Source organism: Coloeus monedula, assembly GCF_965178545.1.
Source record: "Coloeus monedula genome assembly, chromosome: 7".
In the NCBI taxonomy this organism is placed as follows: Eukaryota; Metazoa; Chordata; class Aves; order Passeriformes; family Corvidae; genus Coloeus; species Coloeus monedula.
In genome coordinates this window covers 20,033,972-20,060,584 of record NC_138787.1, presented here as the reverse complement: position 1 = coordinate 20,060,584, position 26,613 = coordinate 20,033,972, and the positions used below count along the sequence as shown (strand labels likewise).

General features: G+C 37.3%; 1 protein-coding gene across 1 annotated transcript in view; it reads right to left on the bottom strand.

The window, feature by feature from the left end:
* Positions 1-2,289: 2,289 nt before the first annotated feature.
* Positions 2,290-26,613, bottom strand: part of SLC25A12 (solute carrier family 25 member 12) — a 46,533-nt gene continuing 22,209 nt past the window's right edge. Inside the window, exons 7-18 of the mRNA XM_082285149.1 lie at positions 26,282-26,420; positions 24,962-25,055; positions 24,310-24,394; positions 20,244-20,328; positions 19,624-19,782; positions 16,344-16,396; positions 16,063-16,143; positions 7,595-7,735; positions 6,117-6,255; positions 3,697-3,855; positions 3,424-3,514; positions 2,290-2,889 (exon numbers count right to left, since the gene is read on the bottom strand). Of these exons, the coding sequence (XP_082141275.1) occupies positions 2,706-2,889; positions 3,424-3,514; positions 3,697-3,855; positions 6,117-6,255; positions 7,595-7,735; positions 16,063-16,143; positions 16,344-16,396; positions 19,624-19,782; positions 20,244-20,328; positions 24,310-24,394; positions 24,962-25,055; positions 26,282-26,420 (1,410 nt within the window). The 3' untranslated portion in view covers positions 2,290-2,705. The remainder of the gene's footprint in view (positions 2,890-3,423; positions 3,515-3,696; positions 3,856-6,116; positions 6,256-7,594; positions 7,736-16,062; positions 16,144-16,343; positions 16,397-19,623; positions 19,783-20,243; positions 20,329-24,309; positions 24,395-24,961; positions 25,056-26,281; positions 26,421-26,613) is intronic.

Here is a 26,613-nt window from a genome sequence, read left to right as displayed (position 1 = left end):
GTTGGTTGTTCTTGTGGGGTTTTTTACTGAGATTACTTCTCATTGAATAATACATTTCCCTCACACTTTTATTTTCAGAAGTCCAGTAGCTAAGGCTTTCTTCCAATGCCTGTTGCATACGTGCAGGTCATATGGCATTAGTTTTGTGTCATTTCAACCTTTTAATAATTTTCAATTATTAAATTTAGTACTACTGTGTCTTTATTCCTGCTTGTGGTCCTCTCTCACAAATAGTTGAGTACAGATTAAAAATGTTGTAAAAGCCATACCTGCAACGATGAGACCAAAAGCGATGCTAGATGCTGTAAATGATCATTCTGGGAGCCAAACTGTCCAGTTTTGGAGCTGTAAGAAATACAAATGCTGTTGTGCATTGTGAAGTCTCCTAAGGTCTTGATCAAGTCAGTCAACAAGCTGTGACTAAGATTAAATGCCAGTGGGTACCCACCATTTTTGTCTTTGTTTAGAAAAGCACAGGACAAAATACATAGATACAGGAGAGAGTTCCTGTGAAGCCTGTCTCTATCCAGAAAACAGTACAGAACAAGAAATTCCTTCAACACAATACAACAAATAAAGAAGGAAGCCTTCGAATGGGATTATCTATAGTCATATTGGAGAATAGTGATCAGACTCCCAAGGTCAATGTATTGTAATCTGTGGCTCACTAAATATTATTCAGCACCAAAGTCATTTTTATCTTTCTGAGAGGCTAGAGCTGAAGGAGGGCTGGTCTGTGTAGTGTTCAGTTCTTAAGAAGCCATTTCTTCATAAACTGATTTATCCCTGATGGGCCTGCTGTCACCTAAGTAAGAAAACAGAACCTGAAATCAGTTTATACCACTTGGGTATGCTCTAGTCCAGGATGTTTAACCCTGTAAGAAACATGTAAAACTTCAGTAAGCAAGGCTGGAAACCCAGCCATCTTGTCTCTGGCTGGCTGGACAGTGTAACTAATTTTGTTCCACAACAGGAGAAATCTAGACTCCCCTATTTCCTCTGACATTTTTGCATTTAATTATACCAGGGAAACTTTTGGCAGATATTAAGCCAGAAATAGTTCAAGCTTTCACTTTCTCTTTTACTTCCTGTTCCGGTTTGGCCAAATTTAGAAATATATCCTCTGAGAGAAGGCACAACCACCCCTCCCCCCACCAGGTTCGGGAAAAAATAAATTTTCCTCAAAGGAAAGTGAAGAAGATAAAACTATTTATTTAACAAACACACGGGAAAGGAAAATAATGTTAAATGGTAAAATCTATCGCTGTAGAGGAAAAACCTGGGAAAGTGTTCGAGTCCTCCCTTTGGTCTCCTCGGAGCTGGGGCTTGGCCCAGGGCCAGGCCCTCTGTGCCCGGTGGAAAGTCCTCCCGATGTGCTCTGATGTTACAACAATCAAGCAGTCCAGTAGAAAATGGGAGAAAATCCGAAATTCCAGAGAAGGAAAAGTTCAGCTCTCAGTCTCTCTCCGGAGAACAAGAAAAACTGGAAAAAACTGGCCAAAAGCTGACTGGAAAAGCTGCAAGCTGGGTGCTTCCTTGCTCCCCTGCCCCAGCTGGGAAAAATAAACCTGCTATCTTTTTGTGTCCTTGAACAAGCTGCAAACTGCTTTGAGAAAGTTTTTGCTCAGGTTTTTTTTCTTCCCCCTCTCAGGCTCAGTTTAAAGGCATAGAAAGGCCCAAAAATTAATTTCTGGGCATAGGCAGCGATATGGGATGCACATCATAAGGTCACCCCAAGACACTTCCACTCACCTGTAAATGTAAACAATCAGTTTGGTGTATTAAAATAATACAAATATAAGTAGGTCTTTTCCTCCACAGAATAACCTAATCTCATGGTAAAACAATCTAGAAATAAAGAGAATGCTTTCAGTTTTTTATAACAAGTTTTCTATTCAGGAAAAAAAGACACGCTGAGTAATAAACCCTGTAAAAATTCTTGTCTTGACTTGCCAGTAACTGGCAAATCTCTCACTGTGTTTTAAATATGCTACTGTAGAAGTAATATCTATTACATATTTAGTATTGCCTGTATTTTGAGAGAATTCCTTGTCATAAAGTAGTGCTGCAAAATAAAATACTGCATGTGCTCATCTAATTACTGTGCTAACACTTATGAGCCAGCACAGAGCATTTTCATTCCTTTGCTGTTACCAGAGGGAAGGGCATTCCTGCAGAGTCCTGTCCATTCATTAAATGGTGCATCTGACCTTTACGTTTACTCTGTGGAGGGAAAAACAATCATGCTGGACAACTTCCCAAAAATTCAAAGAAGCGAACTGACACAAGTGTTTTTAAACATTTTATTGTCACGATTGTTAACAAAACACCTTCAAAACATCTGTACATTTCAAACTATTTTGAACTGCAATACCCATTATATAAATGTATGTGTATAGATGCCCTGATGTCTCTGTACAAAGATGTACAATATGTACAGTAACATTAAATGCAAGCTGTGCAAGGCAAAGTCTAGGCTACAGCTTCATGCCACTGGTTAAAACAAGGCAGAGAACCACAGCTTCAATCAGTTCCTTGTGTGTAAATAAATAAATGCAGGTATGTATGAATATCTGAAAGGAGCAATTAGATTTGCAAGCTCAGTTCAGCTAGAACACATGCAGCTGACTGGAAAAAATACAGCAGTACTCTTGTGAACTCGTTCCACTGCATCACTTTGTTCAGTTGGAACATCTTTTCAGGATTCAGCTGTGTGCTTGAGCTGAGGTGGTGGCAGGAGCTCGAAACTTTGGAAGATACAAACCAAATTTATTTTCTATACCAGCAAACGTAGCTGTAGCAAGTCTGTATCCGCCTATATGTGCAGGATTCACAGGAGGAAGATCTGAAATTCGAGTTTTTGGGGTAGATTCTGATCCAGTGGGTTTGCTGTTTGAATGAAGAAAAAAGGTCTTTTTAGATTACATAAGGAAGGACTTTAAATTGACTTATTCAGGCTTAAATACTTAATTCTTTTGTCTGAATATGGAAGACTGTTAAAGCTGACCTTAAATAATTAATGCCTATGGTGAAGTGAATGAGGTCAGACCACTACTTAATTTTAAATCAAACCCAAAACTGAAGTTACATTTTTCTGCTACTTTCGTAAATTCTTTTTAACTTCCAGTGTCACGAGGAAAATGGACAAAACTATGTTGCTACAATGGAAATACAAATTAGTGTATTGAAATAAATAGGAAATGGCTCTTTATCTCCTCATCTGTTTACAAGTGGCATGCAAGTTTCCCTCAATTATGTAAGGATATATAATTGAGGGGATTTTTTTTTTACATGCTGCAATTTTAAGTACAGGTGCTCAAAGTCAACAAGCTTTAATGGGTCCCATGCATGAAAAAGTCAGGGTTTTTTTCTTTGAACTTGGCAGTTGTTTCGTGCAAGCTAAATAGCAAATACTTGACTTACAGGCCTCCAAAATCAACATAAAACCATCTCTGCAGAAGTTCGTAAGTGACCAAAGTAACACCAAACTGGGGTGAAGATCTGAACACACGAGCTGTTAAACATTACAAATCATAGTGTTAAACAAATAAAACAATTCCTCAGGAGAGAAGCTAAACATTTTTAACAAGGTGTTACGTTTTTCACAATCACACCTTGTAAATACTGCTCTGAGTCCTTAACAAAGCAAGTGCTGATTTGCAGATTTGGGGTCAGCCTTAATAATTTTTTTCTCACCTCCAGCTCCCTTCCACAAAGCCGAAGGGCCTTCTTCCATTAGAATCTTTCTGAAGCAGTCAATAACTCCACTGTATGTTGTCTGACCAGCGCGAGCTGCCACTTGCAGTCTTGTCTTGATGACATCAGCAGGGGTTACCAAAGAAGCAGCAGGCACACCTTTTAGAAGAAAACCACATTTAATTTGCACAAAGGATCTTGTAAAAGATGAAACACTTACAACTGAAAAATACAAGTGCAAACTTTCATATTTTTTACAAAGGCTAGACATTACAAAAAAAGCAGGTTTTTACTCTTGATGGTCATATAAACTTGTCGTGCCTGATATAATCGTTTTGACTTTCCTCTAAATTTAAAGGCTGTAACTGATAGTAAAGGAAATAAACTATCAAAAACCATTCTCAACATCTTCTAGTGGTCTGGCAATAGCAGTAGTCTGAAACAAGATAAAATTGGCTATATATGTAATATATAAAAATTAGTTGTGCAAATTTACTGTATTTTTTTATACTCTACGACATATTTTGCAAATTACATAGATGACTGATTTGGGAATTTAATCCTATGCATCCCTTTGTTAAAGGTGTTGATGAGAAAAACTACTCCTTAAAACCCCTATTCTACAGAAATAACGTCTATACTGCTGTTTGGACTGTTCTGTAGAATAGATGCTGCTTACTTCAGTAGGCAAGCCATATAAAGACTGAGGACAATGACGGTGTTTTACAAGTCTGCTTAGTACCAACAGTGTGATATTAGCCAGCAGTGATGGAAGAACAAATCTCCACTTCTAAGGCACCACTCTCGGCTTTCTAGTCCAAGGAAAGGAGAGAGTTTTCAGAAATTTACTCCACAGTATATAACTGTGTTATCTGAGATATTTCTGAATACTTCTGCATACTGTAAAAACTTCATCCCCTTAAAAAGAGGAACCATCATCTGACTTAAAATTATCAAATTAATTTTGACTTCTGTTAAACTTTTACAATTGGTTAATACTGAATTAAAAATTTTTACAAGTCACTGACTTGCACAGGTGATGATAAACTCTGAAGTCTCACTGACCGATTCAGGAGGTTTTAAAGGAAAACAGAAGCACTGTGATTAAGCCAGCAAGCATACACAAATAGCAATCATATGCAGATTTTCCTTCCAGGCAGATCCCTTCAGACTGTATTTCTTGCCTGCTGCGCACGCATAACAGGAATTCAGTGAGCAACTGAGAATTTGAAATTTGCAATTCAGAGAGGCAGATTCCTGTACATACTAGAAAACTAGGCCTATGAGATTTACACACATTTTTAACAGGGTTCATCACTTAGTATGAGCAACACAAACACTAATGAAACAAAGAGAAGGTGTGAAGTTTGCAGTCTAAAAAGTCTTCTGGGAGATAAAGTTAATATTTTTTAAATTATATAGGAGTTTTGTATGAGTATAATAAGCTAAATAATTTTCCATTTCTGGCAGTTCTGCAATACTAAAGAATAAACAGGGCTACAAATCTATTGGGTTTTTCCTAGGTGGTCTCCCTTCACTCTGGCATAAGGAACACGCCAACTGGCACAGAGCAGGTGCGGCCAAGCTCTGTATCAAGTCCGATATAGGGAACTGCTATTCACACACAGGCACTCATGACTGATGTGTATCTATAGTTATGTCTTACAATTGTAACAAGTGGCAAAGTGTCTTGCTCAGCCCAGTGGTGTTTTTGAACTGCAGATTCTGACACTGAATCATTCACGGTTGAGAAGCTGCATGCAGATACTTGGTTTTCATCTGCTGAGCTCGTCCTTGGCAGTGCAGAATCTGACCCTCTCTATCTGCATGCTTAAATATCCACCACTATAGTTCCTGTATCTAGTATTTCTATACCCCTTGCCATTTAGCAAAAAAAACTTTTTATCACAGCTGCATATTGTCTTTATACTAAACTTGTTTGAGAAGCTGTAAAATATTTTAAATTTCAGAGTATGGTACTCCAGCTTCTTTACAAACTAATGCCTTATTTTCAGCAATTACATTTGAGCAAAGTTTCCTTTCAGTTATTCCGGAATCCAAACCTGGGTAAGTCATTTTCTTCTTAGCTCTTATGATCTCTCATTTTATGTTCATCAAAGATTCAAATTAGCCTTCAACTCTGAGAGCTCAGTAACAAGTAAAACCCCATTGAGACAGACAGATCAAATTTGACTACAAGTTGCTGAGCTGCATTACGCTGTTTATCCACATTATGCAAATGTAATTAGCTCTCATCAAAATTACATCGCCTCCCACTAAGGATAACAGTGATCAAATTTAGATTAAATCAGATACAATGGTACAGTACCTTCCTTTATATGGGGCTACTAAATGAATATTAAATATTATTCACTAAAAGAAGAAAAAAACTACTTTTAGGAAACATTCTGCAGAATTACCTGCAATGGCTCCAGCTGCAAGTAGATTAAGCCCTCCCACATGGCCACTTTCATCAGCAAACATCATTTTACTATGAGCATAAACCGGAAAGTAGATTGCAGAAAAGGGAATGTCTCTGAGGAAACATGCTTTGGCACCCTGACACAGAGAAAAGAGACAAAATGCAAATAAATTCTGTAAATAAGGCTAAAATTGGTATCCAGCAAGCAGCCTGAGCCCTGAAAGTACAAACTCATTTGATATATCACGTAAATAACACAGAAGATAAAATGTCTCAGGAAACAGACAATACAGGGAACTTGCAAATAAGAATAAAGCCCATCTAAACTAAGTGTCTGGAATAAGCAAGATTCAAGGTACATGTCTAATTTTGGTAAATTATACACATCAATCCTGACATCGGTACTTAGGATAAATACTTCTTACACACTATGTGTCCAAAGGCAATGAAGGAAGTGGCAAAGATGAGTCCTTACGTCATTCTGAAAACCAGGGAAGCAGCAAGACAAGTCCCTGCAGGCCATTTTTTCCACCAAACACAAAGGCACTACTAAAATATCAGTGAGCACTGTAAGACCTCACACTGATCATCATCTGGTTGACCAAAGAAGCTGCACTGAAGGTTAGGAAAAAAAAAAAAAGCTGCAGATTCGGTGCAGTTTAATAAGAAAATACAGTGGTCACAAATCTCATCTACCAAATTCAAAACAAAAGCTTCAGCTCTAAAAGTAAATGTGCACATGTCTATACTATTATTGCAGGTCTATGGGCAAATCACATAAAGCAATGTTTTGTAAGTGCACAGCTCATACAACTGCTGAATTTACGTATTACCCTTGCACTGGCAGAAGATACAGGAAGAAACACTCTTCTTGTTTAAGGAAACTAATAGCTTCTGCTCCATTACACCTGATCTGTAATGATGGCAGTAAGTATACCTGCAGGGAAGGAATCTGTTGACTGGCATTCTGCTGAAGTACCATACAGAACGGGCTTTTTTCAGTGGAATTTATTGACAAATCCCACCACTTAATTCTTAAAAATCTGAATCCTACAAAACTTTACTACTGTTTCACTGCCATCAAATTATTAAGACAAAGAGAATATCCTGCTGCAAAGATAACAATAGAGATACAGAGATCCAAAATAAATATAAGAACGCACAGGGAAAGCAAAAGAAACTTTTCACAAAACCCCACCAAATGAAATGAGCAGTGCCAGAAGCCAGGAGGTCTGCAATACAGGACTCCCTGTAGCTTGGCATATAAGCCCAAAGGATAGAATGGGGGAGTATTTTTTTGTATCCCACTGCCATTAATATAGAAGTGAGTTTTCCTCAGTTTTCCACTGTGGGGCTGCCCTGCAGGAAAAGATTGGTTTTAAATTCAGAAGACATCTTTGTTTTTAACAGTTTTTGTTTGAACAATATAGAAGTTTAGCATAAAATGATGAAGGCACTCAAAGCAGAAGTACGTACCTTATAAAGACCAAGAAAGCCTAAATCTTTTATAACAGAGAGGGCACTGACTCTGGGTCCTGTAGTAATTTCTCCTGCTACCTGCAACCGAATCTTTACAATTTCCAGAGGATTGGTGAAGATGACCTGGGAAGCTCCTGCCTGCAAACCCAAGGAAAAAGAAAGTAAATTGCATTACTAGAGCATGTGGTGATATATTGACTTTGCAAGTTGATGAGTGCCTTTACTTCTCACTGCATTAGCTGATATTCTCATGTAAAAATACATGAGAGGGCTTTAATAAAGCACCTGTCTGGAAGTTAAAAGCCCCAGATGAGAAATCATAGGTTTGCAAATATAGATTTTTACATTTATATTTTTATAGTCCCCTGAGGTGAATTAATTCAGTTTGTCTCTACTTTTCTCCTTGACATTGCTTTCTGGAAGTCATGGCTGTGTTTAAAAGTCTATCAGATATTACAGGAAATACTAAACTATAATAAACATTAGACTTGTGCTATGAGAGCATCAAATACACATAAAGACCTTATGTTTATTCAATAATAATCCATCACCAATGTGTAGACATGTTATTTGCATTTGGAAGTGATGCTGTTTAAAAGGTAAATTTGCATTTTACAGTGTAATTTTAAATTATTAGAAAAGGTGTTTGGAGTTTTGTTTAGCAGTCAGTAATAGTCCTAAGTGGAAACAAAATATAAAATTCAAATAGGAAGACTAACATTTCAAAATATGATACTAGACAGAAACAGGAGTCATATCTTTGCACTGAGCGTGACAGATTTTACTTGCAGGAAATACTCTCTTGGCAGTGTTGAAGGACTACCTTGCAAACTTCCCAGCAGCAGTGTTGTAAAGCAGCTTCTGATTCTGCACTTTAACCAAAGACTTTCAAAGAACTGCATCTCAGGTTTGAGAGAGATTCAACCCGACAGTTCAGTTTCAGAGTTTTTAAACCCATTTAAAATGACATGTTTAGGTTTCTCCCCGGTTTGCTGCAGGTACTACCATTCACTTCTGAAGAAGTGTGTGGTTCATCACAAACCAGCTATATTTTACAAAGCTTGTTATCCTCCCCTCTTCCTAAGCCACCTTTTTCACTTAAGAATTAAACCCACTTCCTTAAAATTTGTGGCATATAACCACTTGAATACAGCCAACTTTAAAAAGGATTTCTTGCACAATATAAAAGCTCCTCTTAATTCTGATCCATTCCTCCAACCCATCAAATTTTAGTGAAGTAAATAAATGCAGAAAATCTGCAATTAAAACATTTTACCACTTCTACATTGCCCAGGCAATAAACCCTTTTTGTGATGCTGGGGGTTTGGGAGGGGGGTGTGCATACAGGGGTGTGGTGAAGTAAACCCAATAGTCTGATATTGCACCTCCTGGACAGCCTGCATGGTGTTCTCTGCTAACTGATTCACAACTAATGAACACCAACCCTTTCTGCCTATAGCACCATCTTTTCTCTCCAGCAGCAGGCAGAATAAATTTGAGATTAGCCCTGATGCACAGTTTAAAAGTTGCCAATCTGCATTATTCTAGCCTAGAGACAAAAGAGCATTCCAAACCTCATCAGCTCTTACTGAGAATGGCCCAGCACTTCAGCAGTACCTATGGGCTGGGGGCAAGAAGCATCAGTGCCTCCGCTGACCAAGCATCCCATACTTCACTGAGCCTTTACTGAGCACTGACAGCCTTTTATTGCAAGCCCCATTTATAACTTCACTCAATATTGACACTTAAAATCATCACTGCACCAGCTTTACTTAAGCACCTTGACCCAAACAGTGGGAGAGCCACCACTGCTTCTGATTAACTATCTCCACTGTAGTAATTACTGTCTTTAACACTTCCTACTCAAATAATCAGTCCATACAGTCATTCTTAATTTTATTCCCTCACTTCTTCACCTCTCCGAAAGCAAATCAAAACCTACATTTTCGTGGACATTTGTTGCAAGCATCGGGAAGATCACCAGAACTCCCAGACCAGCCAAAGTGATTCCCATCTTCTCTGTTCCTTGGACTTACTGCATTGTTTACTCAGTTATCTGACACCACTCATGTCCAAAGGCATTCTTCAGACTCCCTTTACTTCTCATCTCATCTTTTCTTTTCCAGTTCACACACACCTATGCATGCAAGATGAAATGGCTGTCTTGCTAGGCAAAGTTCCAATCTAAATAAAATTTATAAAAGTTGCATCTGGCAAGTTCTGTTAAACAACTAATTTTTTTTGTTCACATTGCATTAAGCATAAAACCAATTTCAAATGTTTAGCATTTCCTTATATCATTTTAAAAAATAATTTTGGTAGATAAAATGTTAAGCAGTGTGTTCTGGCTACATAATACAATGGACCACACAAAAAAATTCAAGTAACTTTAAATTGCAACACTAAGCTAGAAATTCACTCCTTCTAGACAATTACCAGCTACTTGCCTATTAAATATGTATTATTTGTTTACATGTATATGTGAAATTCCATTTTTTATTTTAATGTTAAAAATTAGCACATCCTGCAGAGCAGCCAAAATAACTCTTCCTATTTGCTTAACACCTACCACAGAAACACAAATAGGCCAATTTGTAAACATTTCTATTTTCTGCCCTGAATTCAATCTTCCTGCAATTAACATTTTCCTCTCCTAGGTGCACAGCTGCCTACCTTTCTGTTAAAATCAGCCATAGCCCTCTTCTGATACAGAAAGTAAAAGACTCCGAACACAAAACATTTTAATAATTTAGTAGCAACACTAATCAGACATACAATGTTACAAATTCTATATAGTTAACACAGAACTATGTATTCCAACAGTATTAGAGTATGATTTGGTGATCAGGTTATTGAGAAAAATAAAATACGGAAAACTCTATGCTTATATTATCAGTAGAAAACCCACTGAAAAGCTCTTTAATTACATCAACACTTTTGAGTATTTACAGTGTTGACAGACTTCTCAACAGGCAGCTTTCTCAAAAAGAGCTGTAACTACCTAGATACCCAGTTAAATACTCCCTGTTAGCAATATGTCCTTCTATCCAAGTCTTGACTTACGCTGTTTTACTTGGAGCTTGGCAAACTTTTCTGCCCAGCAGTGATTTGATTCACACGAAGAGGAGCGCTGCATTCAGTGGAGTGGCACAAAAGAATTAGGTCCCTCAACAGATCACAAGTACAGACAGGACAAGCATTGACTTTAATACAGAACATGTAACACAAGAAAACTCACTTTTTCACTGTGTATATTTTAAAGAATGAATGCAAGCATTGTTTTTAGTTTGTCAGTGTTTTCTATTTAAGTAAAAGATAGCCTGTCTATCTGACAAAGAATGTGTGAGGCAGAGGAGAGTGCTGCCTTGGGGAGCAGAAGAGCACTCCACAGAAAGGATGCAGAGGAGAATGACACAAAGGATCTCCAAATAAAAATGAACTGGAAGCATGTAGGTTTGCAGTACAAATCTCCACGCTCCTGTGCAAATCATTAGCAATCAGCATCATTCTTTTTCAAAGTCTCTTACTTCAGCTGTCAGCTATGTATGTTAAATACACGTGCAAGCATATATGCACACAGAGGTATACATTGCAGTCCCTGAATTGCTTTTGGAGATGGTGCAGTAAATCTAGATTTCTCTCCCATAAAAACCTCTCTTCACACATAAATTGCAACAGACACTTTAAAAAAGGTTGACAAATTTGTTTCTGAATGGAGGTTATTCATACACATCAAAAATACCAGTAATAAAAGCTTCTACTTAACCTTAATGTCATGTAAAATAACTCTACAAGGAGCAAATAAAGGAACTAAATCTGACAGCAAAGGTTATGAGAGAAAAGATGTAGTTTGAGATCCCACAGCAAACGCCCCATGACATGCCAAAGGCTGAAGGAAATACACAAATGACCCTGCAACATGAGACCTCTTGCCCTTTCCAATTCCACCCGAGAGGCATATGCTCCAAAGGGGAGAGGCCTATTTCAAGACCTTCCTTCCTTCCTTTTTGAAACCACCACATCCTGGACCACAACTATGTCCCATAGAAGCAACTAAAATAAGATGTTACTTAAAACAGTCTTGTTTAAAAACATCAAAGAACTTGCACTTCTTTCTCTAGGCAAAGCTGACATTGTTCATGAACCTACAGTGTGCTTACTGTCTCTTTTATTAAACAATCATTTTCTCCCTGATTTGAAATGTCCACAATAGAAATCAAGAAAAAGCAGTAAAGTTTAATTCTGCTTCTGTATTTATCTTTCAAAGTACAATAAAAGAAGCAGAGTATCTTCAGGGTTTTGAAAGAAAAAGCAGTCTGACATCTATAATTCTATATTTTTGTGTTTGTTAAACAAAACCATTAACATTTCACATTATTTTTTCAAAAATAAGTATTTGACACAGTCCTATTTGCCTGAAAAACCTATATACATGTTTGTGTGTATGTATGTATATATGCATAAACATGTATGAAAATTATTTTTCACAAGTATATGAAAAATATTTAGACTAAATGTTAGATTTAATGTTTATGAAAGCTTCAAGATCTATGGTAAGTTTGGACCCCTCTGTGAATATATGTGCAAACACAAACACACATACACACATCCCAACCTCTAATTATCAACAGATGCATTGCCTACACCTCCAAAGGTTCTCTGACCCTTTCTGCCTGGCACCCCGTACTGTCCTCCTCCCTACAGCATAAAGCAAAACCATCTTTCTGTTGAAACACAATTCATCCATTCAAAATGCTAAGCACCATGCACAGGACGGGAAGAATCCATTTCTTCCTGTGAAACTCATAGGAATTACAGCCTAAAAATCACAGTATCTTTGTCTACTGTAACAGTAATCATGAATCATTTACATAGCATTAGATGTCTACTTCAACACTGCTTCCCATCTGAGAACGAGCAGTTGCCCTACAGCACCTTGCCCTTCACGATGTACTCACATGTGTCATGCGTGTAAGCTCCTCTGGGAAGCACTGTCCATATCAGGCATGCGCTCTCTGCTTCCCAGGCCTCTGTCGGGATAGAGGAAAGCATTGCCAAAGCCTCACTCAGTCTCCCTGCAACTCAAAGCTAACGGTAGCTGAAAACTTCAAAGGCAGGAATGCAGGTTAATCACTGAATTACAATGAAATGTAATTCAATTAATTACAGTAACAGTAGGGAAAGAAATTGTTTGCTCTGAACATGTGTAAATGTGGATAGTGCTGTTAATGATTAACAAACCAGCATACTTCAGGCAGGTAGGAAGACAGGATATCAGTTTCATCTATCAAGGACAAGAGCCCTTTCATTGACAGGTATGACCTGACTGCTGTAACTGAGCTGCCCCACATAGCTGCTCTGCAGTTTTCAAATACAGCTACAGCTTGAGAGCAGCTGGGAGTATTTGGGCTCTGAGAGACCAGACCCTACACTTCCCAGGGACATTTGCATTGCCCAGCAGCCAGCAGGTAGGTTTAAAGGAGCACAGGGCACGGGCTGCCTGTGGGAGGTCCCTGCCCTGCAGTAAGGAAGGAAAGACAACAGACAGGCAGCTAACCATATAAACAGGCACTGCCTGGGCGGAAGTCTTTGTTAACTGCTGTGAGAATGAAGATGTTTCCTTTTACTGGGAACGTGAGTTTACTCCATATTCTTACAGAAGCTGAGAATAACTGGAGCCTGAGAAGTAAGATTTTGGCCAAAGCGATTCAGTCTCCTGGCATTAGCATTTCTGGAGGAGGGACACACCTGTGAGTGGCCCCCTTGCTGGACAGTACAGCACTGCTTGCAGGTACTCCAGAGCTGAGGATACTGACCATCCTACACAAGGTCTCCTGAATTACTACTGTCTTAATGTCAGAGGTTTCACCTGTTCTTATGTGTGGGTCTTAGAAGACTGTAACACCATACATAAGCTTTGATACAGCACTGCCATCCAGAGAGGAGAATTTGCCATGTCTGCTGGAACCTTTCCCAAGCTGCCTTCACTTCCTCACAAGAATTCTTTTGATTGAGGACTGTGGCATGCACAATGTGCTTTTGTATACCTTGCAAGAGGGAAGGCTTTCAAAAGCATGGAAGGTCTCTACTGTGAACTCTGTAAAATGGATGAAAATACAGCTCCATACCAGAAATTACCAAAAACTGCTTTATTCCTGTTAATGAGGAGATAGCTCAGCACTAAACACAGGTAAGTGAGGGTCAGAGACAGTAATACGTAGATCTCTGAGAACAACATGCAGGCATAACGTTATTTCTTCTGATATTATGGCAAGGTGAAAATATATGTTTTAATTTTAGCCTAGATTTATAGTGTACTATTAGCAAAGTATTTAAGTGTTGAACAGTAAGAAAAAGCCACAAAAAACCAAGGTACCGAAATCCTGATGCTGAAAATAATTTTGGCATATATAAAATCCAAACATTCGCACATTAACCCATCATTTTGTACTAACAGAGAGTGAAGGAAGAGAAAAAAGGAAAACTGAAAGGCAGCATCACCCAAACAGAAAGCCTTGTGTGCCCCTGCAAGGAAAAGGACTAAGCTTACTAGTGGCACTTCCTTGGATGTAACTGCTGGTTGCACCCCACAGTATTTTGTAGAAAAACAGAACACAGTAACACCAAAAGCATGAAGACCAACACTATTTCCAAGCAAGTCAACACAGAGAAGAGCAGTCACAACGAGAATGAAAAGGTCTGAGGATGAAAAAAAGAAAGACTAGTATCAAATTGTTCCTGCTTTAGCCAACTGATACTTTCAGACTCAACCTTACTGGCTTGCTAACAAAGACTCTGCTATTTAGGAAGAAGTGGAATTGCTAAAATTGAACTAAGCAGCAGTACAGACAGAAAAATCTTCAACCAGTAAGATATCAGATGATCCAGATGAAGCTACCAAGAAACATCCCTCAGGTTGCTAAACTGTGACCAACACTTCTATAATTTTTTAAAAATTCTTCCAGATTGAGTGTGATTAATATTATCTTGAAAGTATCAGCTAAGACAGTCAGCTTGAAGGTGTTGTGTTTGGACAGACTACAAATCTGCTCATCTTCAAAAAAACATCCAAATCCCTGAAAGCTTATCCAAAGTTCAATTTATCTCCAATTTTTCCATGTTCACTACAGTAAGACAATTAAGTTCTTTTGAAAAAAGGAGTACCTAGCAGGACGTGAAAAAGCCTCTAATGTAGACTGAATTTAGTATTATATATTTCAGTACAAAATAATGTAAAATAATAAAATTCATGAACAGATGTTTAATTATGAATTTAAGCACAACACAAATACTAATGAATTATATTCTCTTCCATTATAAATGACCTGCATTTGCTTTCTGTGTTACTGAGCTTTCTAGAAAAAGGTTAGTCTTTCGCTAGCTACACATTAGAGCTCTTTCTCACATTTCTCAGAAAATAAACGTTGTACACTGACAGGTGAAGACTCAAGCATGTACCAGGCTGCCAAATTCAATCAGGCAGAACTATAAGCAGCCTCCCTTCAGGGCTGTTTCTTTGAATTAAAAGTTTGCAGAGGTCAACAACCTTTCTGCCCCAGGTTTTGTTGTAAGCTGAGGAGGTTTTATACCAGCCTGTCAGCCTACTCAACTGGAAGTTATTAGTGCTCTCTGCTACAAAAGAAACCCAACTCAAGCCTTAAGCATATTATAGGGTTAACAACTGTTGGGGAATCCCACAAATGAAATTAGCCAACGTGCAAAACCAAAAGAAATCTATCATCAGTATCAATTCAAACCACTTACAGATTGCTAAAACATCAATTGAATTACAGCCCTCAGTTTCAACAAAAACATAGTTGGTTTTTTAACTATATTTAGATGAGGGCTGTAATTATCATCTGGACTAACATAGCTACATTTTATACAAAGTCATTTAAACAGACAATTCACTCATACCTGTTACCTGAAAGGTAAGGCTATATTGTTCATGTTTTCCATATTTTCATAACAGTAAAAATTTCACATACAGCAAGTTGAAGACTGTATTTCTTTTCCTTCTTAAAATCATCAGCAAGAAATAGATTTTCTTAAACCATTCTAGACATCTCCATCCCACCCCTGAAGGAAACTTAATCATGCCTATAACCCATTCTCAAGGAGTACCTGTATCTTCCCACACTAATGATGAACAGCAACCCAGCAGAACTTACAGAAAGGGAGAATAGGCACCCTCTTCTTTGGACTTTGTGAATAAAACCACTGCTGAAACTGAAAGTTGCAAACTGAGCCAAAACAAGTTGTTTAAGCCCATCCTTCAAGGGAACTTAACTCAGAAGTATGCTAAGCTTTCCAAACACACAAAGTACTTTTTTTAGTTCTTGCAACTGGGGGAAAAAAGAGTACTCCTGTTCAAATCGACAAAGCACACCCATTAACTGTCATTCCAACTATTCTGGACATCACTGAGAATCAATTTTTCCTAGGAATACAGGACAGATACTTACACAGCCTCCAGCAAGGATCTCTGCAGGGAGTGGAATGGAACCATCTTTCTTAGTAAATTTGTCTCTGACAAAGTCATTAACCTAATAAAGATACAATATATTACACACTATTTTAAGGTATTTTTCCTCCTTACTAATACATATCAAATACATCGGTAGCCATATATATTAGAATGCTTGTAAGTGGTCATCTTTCACACATTTTAGGAAATAAATCCTGTGCATGTTAACAAACAAAAGGATGCCAGGGAGGAGGAAAAAAAAAAAAAAAAGATACGTACAGTTAGCTTAATAGCCTTTTCTGGAGCAACACCTATCAGCTGTGGTAACAAGCCTATAGAAACAAAGACATCATAAGGCAACATTATCTTCCTAATAGAAAAACTAGTATTTTATAAGTGCTATTCAGAAATGCCTTTCTGCACAAGGGACATCCTTTGAGGTGGGAGGCATTTAAGTATGGGATGCTGCTAGAGCACTGCATATTCCTACAAGTACGATTTTATATTACAATTATCTGTTGAAAATTATAATGAAATGTGTGACCAGATCTGCCTTCCTCAACCAAGTCAAGCCTGATGCTGCTGCTGTACAGAAGGAAAAAAGTTTAATGACCAAACATATACCTTGGATATGTCTACTACATAAGTGTTTGTTTGACTTTTTTAGCCCCTTAGCATCATTTCCCATAAAGCTCGCAATCACTTTTTAAAATAGGATAGTAATTGTGAGATATACACATGACTATGATAAATTATCAACTCACTTCTACTTGACTCATTAACCTGAGTTTTCTGAAGACTCGAGTCAACTAAGGGTATGAAGGATTTTCTCTTGTTCAGTTCAACATGGTAGCATGAACTTCTTTAAATCCTATTAGTAGTAAGCATTTTTTATCTCACTAAAAAGAGGTATTAGTGGACAGAAACCAATTTTGGCAAGGTCCTTGCTACAGGAAAATAGCTACTATCAACATGAACTGTCATTTGAAAAACGCACATACACTTTTCTAGGAACTAATAGGTTTAAGAAAAAAATCAGTAGATGGCAGTCTTAACTTCCCACAACACATTATAACAGCATCTATTATTTTTAAATCTGTTTTCTCCACAGTCATTCTGGCACATGTATAGATTATAGAACTTTAAAAGAAAGGTTTTTTCACTGGATATGGTCAAATCCCAATGTTATTCCATGGTTATGGAATATCATTTTGTCAAAAGTGTTTGCCAGTTAACTAACTGAAAACCTCACAGCAACAAAACTGCATCAATGCTGCTTTCCACTATTCGTTAAGTATAAAGAAATCATAGCTAAAAATGTTAAATGTTCAGAATTCCCAAAAGTACTCAGTCTGCAGAATTTTTACACTACTTCCTTAAAAGGAAGCTCAAAACAAAGGTACCTTAATAGAAAGTGGAGCAGTTAATATATGCAGTGTAGGGTTTTCTTCCAACATAGTACTTTCTGTGTGATTTACAGACCTACTATGCTGAGGAAAGGTAGTTATTAAATACAAAGAAAGGTTGACAGGAACAAAAAGAAATGATGCCCTCCCAGCCTGAATTTCTGATCTACCATGAAAAGACAATCTGGTTCTGCAATGCCTACACTTAAAAAAACCAAAACCACCAGACAAAACACCACAAGACAATCCCCCTACTCCCTTTACGTAGCTGAACTCACTGGGCACACACATTTGGTGTGCCAGAGAACCTGGGACTCTGCATGGTCTAGTGAGGGACCTGAGAAGAAACTTCATTAGCTCTGAAGGTGGATGTCAAGACTCAAATGAGTCTTTATTTTCTTGACCAAAAATTCTAAGTTTTTATTTAGAATTATAACATTTCCAGTTTGTGTTCAGTTCTATTTTTTAAACTGCGGTAAACAACTATATTGTACCATTATATTATGGTATAGATGCAGTTATATTACAATACAATTAGCATAATCCAGCTCAGGAATATAAGAAGCCAGTAACAGACTCACAGCCAACTCCGTAAGTGTTTCTGCTGTTTAGTTTAACATACTTCCAACAGACCATCCAAATCTCTGAGTCCAAATCTTAGTAACATGCTGACCATTAACTGTAACATTTTCAAAACAACTACATGAACTTCTTATCCTAAGCAATCTTAAAGACAATTATTAAACAGGCTATTAAAAAGTTTAGCAAACTGACATTCTTTCAAACAAGAACTTTTTTTTCAAGTGTAAACCACTGCTTTTAACTCATCAATGGAATCATCCTTGATTTTAAAGTGTTTGTGAAAGGTCAGAAAACAAAAATAAAATAACAAATTATTTTAGATGCTGCTGTGCAAAAATGGGGCAGGGAGGGCAAGAGAAAGAAAACAGTACTGTAGAACAGCACTGAAGAATCAGTCTCACAGATGTAACTCAAGGAGTATTTGCTTTTGTGAAAGATATAGCATCCAAAAAAGAAAACAATTTACCAGTACGACATAATTTACACAGACTACAGCTATTTCATCAACTTTGCACCAACATATTCCTTCCCTTACTTACTTTCATAGCAAAATCCTGCAAGACTACAAAACACTCTTTAGCCAGAACCCACAGACTTTCACAGGCAAAAACTTCTTAGATACTGTCCATAAAGGACACTGTCCAGTGTCTTCACTGACAGAAAACATCACAAAGCAGAACAAAATGCTGTAGCCTTCACATAAGTGAGTGACTTTGCTGCAGCTAAAGAAACAGGTGTGCCAATTAATAAATACTTTGTTCATCCTTATGATAATTGTGAACTTCATAAAGTTATGTGAAATTACAATTAAAAATAGAGAATTCAACTAAGTATCTATTTCAGAGGGCTGGTAAGCATTTACGCTGCATGTAAATCACCAACGTGATTAAAACTCTTTCAGAATCTTCCAAGATAAAACAAGATATGATAGCTTTCAGCCTAACTGATAAAAAGCTGAATTCTTAATCTGTATCTTAGAGTTTTGTTCTTTAAATTACAGTTTTCTGAGTTCCACTGGTGATATTTTAAAGTAAAATAGAGCAACATAATTCAACAGCAGAATGCAACTTCTGTTCACCAGACAAAATTATAGAACAAGTCCCACTACCTGCAAAAGTATGAGGTATACGATCTGGCATCCAGCTTACAGATAAATTTCAAAATTACTGTCTTTTGTCTCTTAACAAAAAATATTTGCTGTAAAATGAATCTTTATTCCTCAGATGCTAATCTGCTCCTGATGTCTGACCCCAGCCAAAAGTTGCAATCCTTACTTTGTGAGGTTACAATTATGTCCTCAACACTTACAGCCCAAAAATTAGGTCTTTAAACAACTTAAGCAGCAAGGAGCAGATCAGTAATAGCAACAAAAAAAGCCCAGTTTTTCCCAGCAATTGTTTATGATGAAGGGTGCACAATGGAAGATAAATACTGAGCTCAGAAATGAACGTAAAATTAGACATGCTTTTCAAGTATCCTGGTTTTCCCACCGGAAACTAGCTGTTGAGGTATTAAAATAAAAAAAGGGGGCAGAAAATTACTGACTTTTTTTTTTTTTTAAATTCACTTACCTCTGTAAAGACCAAAAAAGCCTTCAAAACGCAAAACCTTTTTGAAGCAGTCAAAGCTGTTTTTATACATCAACTCCCCTACGACTGAACCTGTGGAGCGCTGATTCTGCATACGAGTTTTCACCAGGTCTATGGGATAGACTGCAGTAGCACCAACAGCTGTAAGAAAGCATTTGGAGTATTACTTCTGCAACATCATTGCTGGTGTAGTATATAATTATCAGGATGATTTTCTACAGCATTTATTTAAACACAAAGAATATATAAGCTGGTAAGACCTCTGATACGTTGGAAGTAAGAAAGAACATTAATGAAGGTTTAGGAAAAAAAGTCTCAAGGAGAACGAATTACATTGTTACATAAAACAAGGTGTGTAGAATGAACACCGATCTGAATTACCACTAAGGAAATTTGTTACTGGTGCAGTTTCAAAGAACTGTGGAGAGATTCTAGAAGACAAGTGATAAGGAATGAAAGGGAATAGCAGAACCAAAATGGTTCCAGCATCCAATTTTACACGTGTATAACCAAAACATCCACCTTAGATGAGATCAATTAGTCTGGTAAAACAGTGTTAAATTAACCCAAGCTTGAAAACAGGAAGCAGAAATATTACTCACCTCCAGCAACTGAGCCTAAAGTGAACCTGTAAGCTGACTCAGCTATTTGGAGCCAAATAGGTCTGCTTAATTCTCCAAAAGATTGCTGTGTGAGAGGAAAAAAAAAAAGAAAAAAAGCTTGAAAATCTGCACAGGAAAACAAAGGCATCTGTGAATTGCTTTTATAATGTTACAGAAAGAATCTGGTAAAAACTGGTAGCTTTATGTTGAGGAGGAAGAAATAAAAATAATTACTAGATAATGTCTATTGTGCCTAATGAATGAGGCATGTTTTTCAAATACTCCTTTCAGAAAATATTCCTTACATATTCCTAGTTGTGCCAAAACCAGCACACTGGTATAACTGAAACAATGATGTTCAAGAAAAAGGAGACAGAGACTCTAAACAACTTTGCTATTTTCTATTCTGTTGCCTTTATATTTGTAAGGCATGGAACTCCCTTTTGAGTCATATAAAACTCAGTATCTCTAAAGGAGTTCACAGAATATCTCACAGACAGGCTCTATCAGCACAGGACATATTTTAAGATTATACACCCATTAATGCATAGCATAAACATGAGATTTCATGTCTTCAAAACAAGCAAAAAGTTAATTATTCCTAAAAGTATTCTCCACAAGACTTTTTCAGGCAGTTGCTAATTTAGAGAGTAACACTGACCTCACTCCTTTCAATTACATACACTATTATAAATGTGTTAAGTGTTCTAAATAATATAGTCTGCACAGAAAATATCTGCAGAGACTCATATTATTAAATGGCTATTAGAAACAAGGTAACTGATTCACAAGATGTATTCACAAACTTGCACTATAAAGTATGCAAGACAGGCTGAATTTTCTTCCAAGCATAAGACCAGTAGAGAAGAATTGATATTATGCAGTATAACTTGCCTGCGCTAAGGGGCCAAGATATTAACTGCTAAATTCCATAGCAAAGCAGATACTAAAGTCCATTTTCCAAACACAAACCTGTTTTTCCTAAAAGTACCCTGTATTGTGAGCAGATGTGCTGCTGACAGCACAGCTGGAATGTCTACAGACTCCAGACTGATGCATATTAGGAATTTTCACTAAGACTACCACACACACTTCTCAGCTCTCTCACCAAGGCTACCCAGCCAAGGCACGTTCAGCTCACTGAAGCACCACAGGAAGACAGCGCCTACCTCAGCACAAGCTACTCTGTTTGGATGGGTGTTACACGGGATGTGCAAAAACCTGCCTGTATTGCATAAGGCTACACAGCATATACACAATATAGGAGAAAAGCCTATGAGGTCAAGATGAGATCATTACCTTTAAAAAAGCATGGATTGTATTTTATACCATTTTTCCACAGAATAAAAAGGTACAGCTAAAACCACTTCCCTCCACAAGACATTCTCCTCCCCCACAATACAGCTTAACAGACAAGAATAGAGAAATTCTAGGTAGCACCAAAATTACACACTGCACATGCGGACCAGCATAAAAAAAGCATAAATCAAATGTACTGTACTCCCTTTACAAGCAATAGAAGCAATAAATCCAAAGAATATCCTCACTATTGTAGAACCACTATGATTTTCTGCTAAAAAAAAAACCACACACAAAACCCCCCAAAGGATAATAAAAACAAAATAACCACAAAAATAAATTCTAAAATTCAGATATATTTCTTTTGATTCATGTAAATAAAAGACACACGCAATAATATACCCCAAAAAGCTTTAGAAGCAGAACTAGCTCTTCATTCCACTGAAATTTTCTCCTAGTTTAGCACACCTGCTGCCTTTCAGCTGGTTTAAGATTATTCTTTTTTTTCAAAGCTTCACACGATTCTCATCAAAATCCGATCATTGCATTTAGACATCAATCTTAGCGAATGCATGACTGAATGTTAAAAATCAAATTCTTTCTGAAGGAAATGTCACTTTTATATTATTAAATAAGTGTTCACAAAGTTTTCAGTTTACTTGTGTGTTCAGATGGATATGTAAATGAATGTAATTAATGCTATAGCTTTCAAATCATGAATATTTATAAAGAGAAAATTACTGTAGCTGTCATCCCCATAGGATATTCAGCTGCTAAGCTTTAAAAAAATCTTACACAATGAAAAAAAATTGACAATAAAGTAAATATGGTTGAAAGCAGGCTAATTTTCATTTCTACCAAATCTATATGGAGTGATTTTATGCAAAAATTTATATTTTTCTTTACAAAGGGATTTAAAAATCATATAAAACTGATTACAGAATTAGTTTCATTTCCCAGGAACAGCTGGACTGCACTGGGATGATATTTCTCTTCATGAACAGATATCTTTCATTTCGTCAATACACTTAACTTACTGTTAATATAGCATTCACTTAGGATAAGGTCTAATTAAAGACTGTTCCTTATAAACTAAATAAAATAAAATTATTTTGTTTTCTGGTGTCTGGTTTTAACACAGAATGTAGAATAAGATGAAAATATAATGTATTACTTCAAGAGTGTGAAAAGAGTATATTCTGTTGTAGTGATGAGTGAAACTTTTATCAGTGAGCTTGTTTTAAAAGAGTGCCAAGCTACAAAGGTAGCTCTCAAAAGTAAAATATGTCAGTATTTTTTTCTACTCAGACAGGTGAGTACTAAGACACTGATTAAAACCAAAACTGGCAGTGGAAAGTCATTACCAAACTTCATCAAAAATACTTAATAGCCTGGATAAACGTTGTATCCACATTTCTGGGTCATTCCCTTCCATCATTCTTGTCATCAGGAATCCATAGGAAGACCATTAGCACTAAGTAGGTTTTGGACATGTATTGGCTCAGATATGCTTAATTGCCTAAGGACAACCAAGCACAAAAGAGCAGTGACATAAATAACAGAGCAGATACTGTGTTTCAGACTAATTTGTTTGAAAGAGAACCAAATTATCAAATTCAGCTCTAGTAACAATAACTAAAACAATATAAGTTAAACACCTACATAACATTTGGTCCTAAGTCTTTAGTTCTTACAGCTAAACTGTAATGAGCCACTGAGGTAAGAAACAATTTATATTCAACATCCAACTGCACGGCCTGGTACTCCTATGCTGTACTATACATGTGTAATGTTTATTAAGGATGCTATGATAAAAGCAAAGCTAGCAAACATAAATGTAAAGTTCTGGTGAAATAAAGAGTTGACATTCTATTGCAGTATTTTTCATCTTCTAATTCTACCTTTTTTACTACCTGTATTGAGTTTGTGAGGCAAAGTCAGGGGCGGGGGATACAGAGGTAGCTTCTGTGAGAAGCTGCTAGAAGCTTCCCTCATGTTGACAGAGCCAATGCCAACTGGCTCCAGGACAGACCCGCCGCTGGCCAAGGCCGTGTCCATCAGTGTCAGCGGTAACACCTCTGGGATAATGTATTTAAGAAGGCGGAAAAAACCCTGTGCAATGGCAGCTGGAGAGAGCAGTGAGAACATGTGAGAGAAACAACTCTGCAGGTACAAAGGTCACTGAAGGAGCAGGAGGACGTGCTGCAGGCACTGGAGTAGAGATTCCCCTGCAGCCAGTGGTGCAGACCACGATGCAACAGCTGTGCCCCTGCGGCCCATGAATGTCCACAGTGGAGCAGAGATCCACCTGCAGACCCTGTAGGACCCCACACAGGAACGTGTGGATGTGCTCCAAGGAGGCTGTGACCACATGGAGGACCCACGCAAATCCATTCCTGAAAGACTGCACCACGTGGAAGGGACCCACACTGGAGGAGTTTTTGACGAACTGGGGTCCATGGGAAGGACTCATTTTGGAGAAGTTCATGGAGAGCTATGTCCTGTGAAAAGCCTTCTCAGGAGTGAACAAATGCATTCACGGTAAGGAATCCAAGTATCCATACATGCTCATATCTGAACAGGCCATTCTCATACCTTGTTTAGACACATACAGTGTCTAACAGCCTGCCCCATTTCTATCCTTACAGCAATACACCCAGCATGTTTCACTTGTCAGGAACCTGTTTAAAGTGCATTATTCCTACTTTTCATTTGCAAGTACATGTAAACATTCACTCAGTTTCAATTATTTTTTTCTTCTACCCACCTGCCTCTGGAGTTCTGCCAGGTTGTAAGGTAATGCACCTTCAGCCAGTGGTGCTATTCTCTCAATATCTGCCAAAGTTAAGCGCCTTTACACAAGGCAGAGAAAAGCAAATTACGATTAGATAAAGCATCAAACATATTCAGTACAGTATTCCTGGCCACACCCCACAAGCTACATCTGAGTTTCAAAAAAGACACTTGTCACTTGAATGCACACCTAAGAAGTCTGCTACACTGCATTAAAGTGTGCTTGGAGATGAAGGGAGCACAGATTATTCAGAAGTTGAGTTCTTCATTACTAGTAATAAGAAATACAATACACAAATTAAACTATTTCTAGCTATTTCTACCTAAGATTTTGCATGCATTAAACATCTACACAAAACATCAACCAGTGCATTGTAGCCTTTTAGGAGTACTGTATTTTGCTACTTCATATGTGTACCTATAATACAACAATTAATAATTGTGCTTGACATACACAACTCGCTTACAAAACCCATGCACACAACAAAATCAGTTTACATAGAATAAATTACTGTAACAAAATATAATGGAACACAAAACCTTTTAAAATTAAGACAAATATAAGAGGCCACACAGGAAACACAAAAATGATGATTGCAAACTGATAAAATTCATGATTATGTTACCCAGTAACACTGTATAAATCCGTAAGCTGGTAGAGAATATCTATTTCCAGTGGTGTAATTTGTCCAAAGTGGATTGCAGAGTGTGTAAATTCCTCTGGATTTAAAAGGGAAAGAGAAATACAATAATTGTGTTATTTATCGAATTGCATCTTTGAATCCTTTCAAATAACTTTAATATCATAAAAACGAAGTCTATCACCAAGAAGCAAAATCCAAAATGCAAAGGGAAAAGGATCTTTAGGAGAACATCTATCCTAAAACAGGCCTTCCCAACACAGATCAAGTCTGACTCCACAACTCTGATTTATGGTAAGTATTCACCAAAGACAACAAGAATCCTCAAATTAGCAAGCTTAATAAAATGACACCCACAATTTGTGATTCTTGCTTCTGAAGTTCTGCAAAACAGAACAGAACAGAGTAATGGTCCATTTCACAACTTTAAGGACAACTGACTCATCTATTCCCATCACGTCCAGACTTGCTTCCTCTGCTAGCTCTGAATGAGCCCAAGCTTAGGTATTCATCTGGTGAAATTACACAACATGTTCATGACATAATTGGCAAGTTGCAGTTAACAAGTCTGAGCAGTGAAAACACAGCAGCCCTTTTTCTCAGTACAAATCCAAGCAAGATGTATTTATGCCTCTGTACCAAAAAACACTGCTAGGCAGTTTGTTAGCACAATTTGGAGGACGAGGAAAGATATTTTATGCTTTCCTCTAGGGAAAAATATGCAGAGCATATAAGCTAAACAAAGAAGAAGAAAAAAAATAAAAAGAACTTGGCATGCTTTTTGCCATACAATGGTTTGGCGGATCTCATCCACACAAGTAGTAAAATTGGTGGTAAAATCTGTCATAAAATGGCTACGAAAGCAATCTGCTTATGTATGTGTCAAGACTGAAATATGGCAACCTTTCACATGCACAGCCATTTGTTATATACTAACTAGCATAATCTATATATAAAACTTCTCAGATTTTCAAATTTAACCCATTTCCACTACATTCCCTAGGAACTTCCTACCTCTAAGCAACAATGCATCTCTTTCAAGGAATTGTAAAATCCTCAGTATTATACTGACTTGCAGTTACTCATTCAAACTAGTAAGGCCAACACAACTCCTGCCAGAATCTTCTCCTTAATGAGCTAATTGAAAGTACTTACTACCCTGTGAGGATGAAAATCACCCACAGCTAAAAAAACACTTTCCCAATGGCAATAACCTCACTTCTGACTCACCTTAAACCATCTGCATCACCAATTACAAAATGGACAGAATTAAAAAATTAATAAAATGTAGGAAATATACCTTACCTTTTGTGACTTCAACATCTCTTCTTGTACCTGCTATATTACTGTATATCTTCCTAACAAGATCCATGTTATTCAAAAGGGCATTAAATGCATTGAAAAAGGAGAAGCTGACCTGATGTGAAACAGTCCCACCAGCTACCTTTAAAAATTAAATGAAAACAGTTAAGTGCCTTAAGCACTTTTACATCATCTTATTACAATTACAGAAACATTCATTTCAGCAAATTATGAAAGAATTAAAGATATCTTTCTATTCCTGTATCTTTTAAGATATTTTTAATAGAAACATGAGGGGAGAATTATTAGACAGGATACTATTTTTGTGGTAAGGA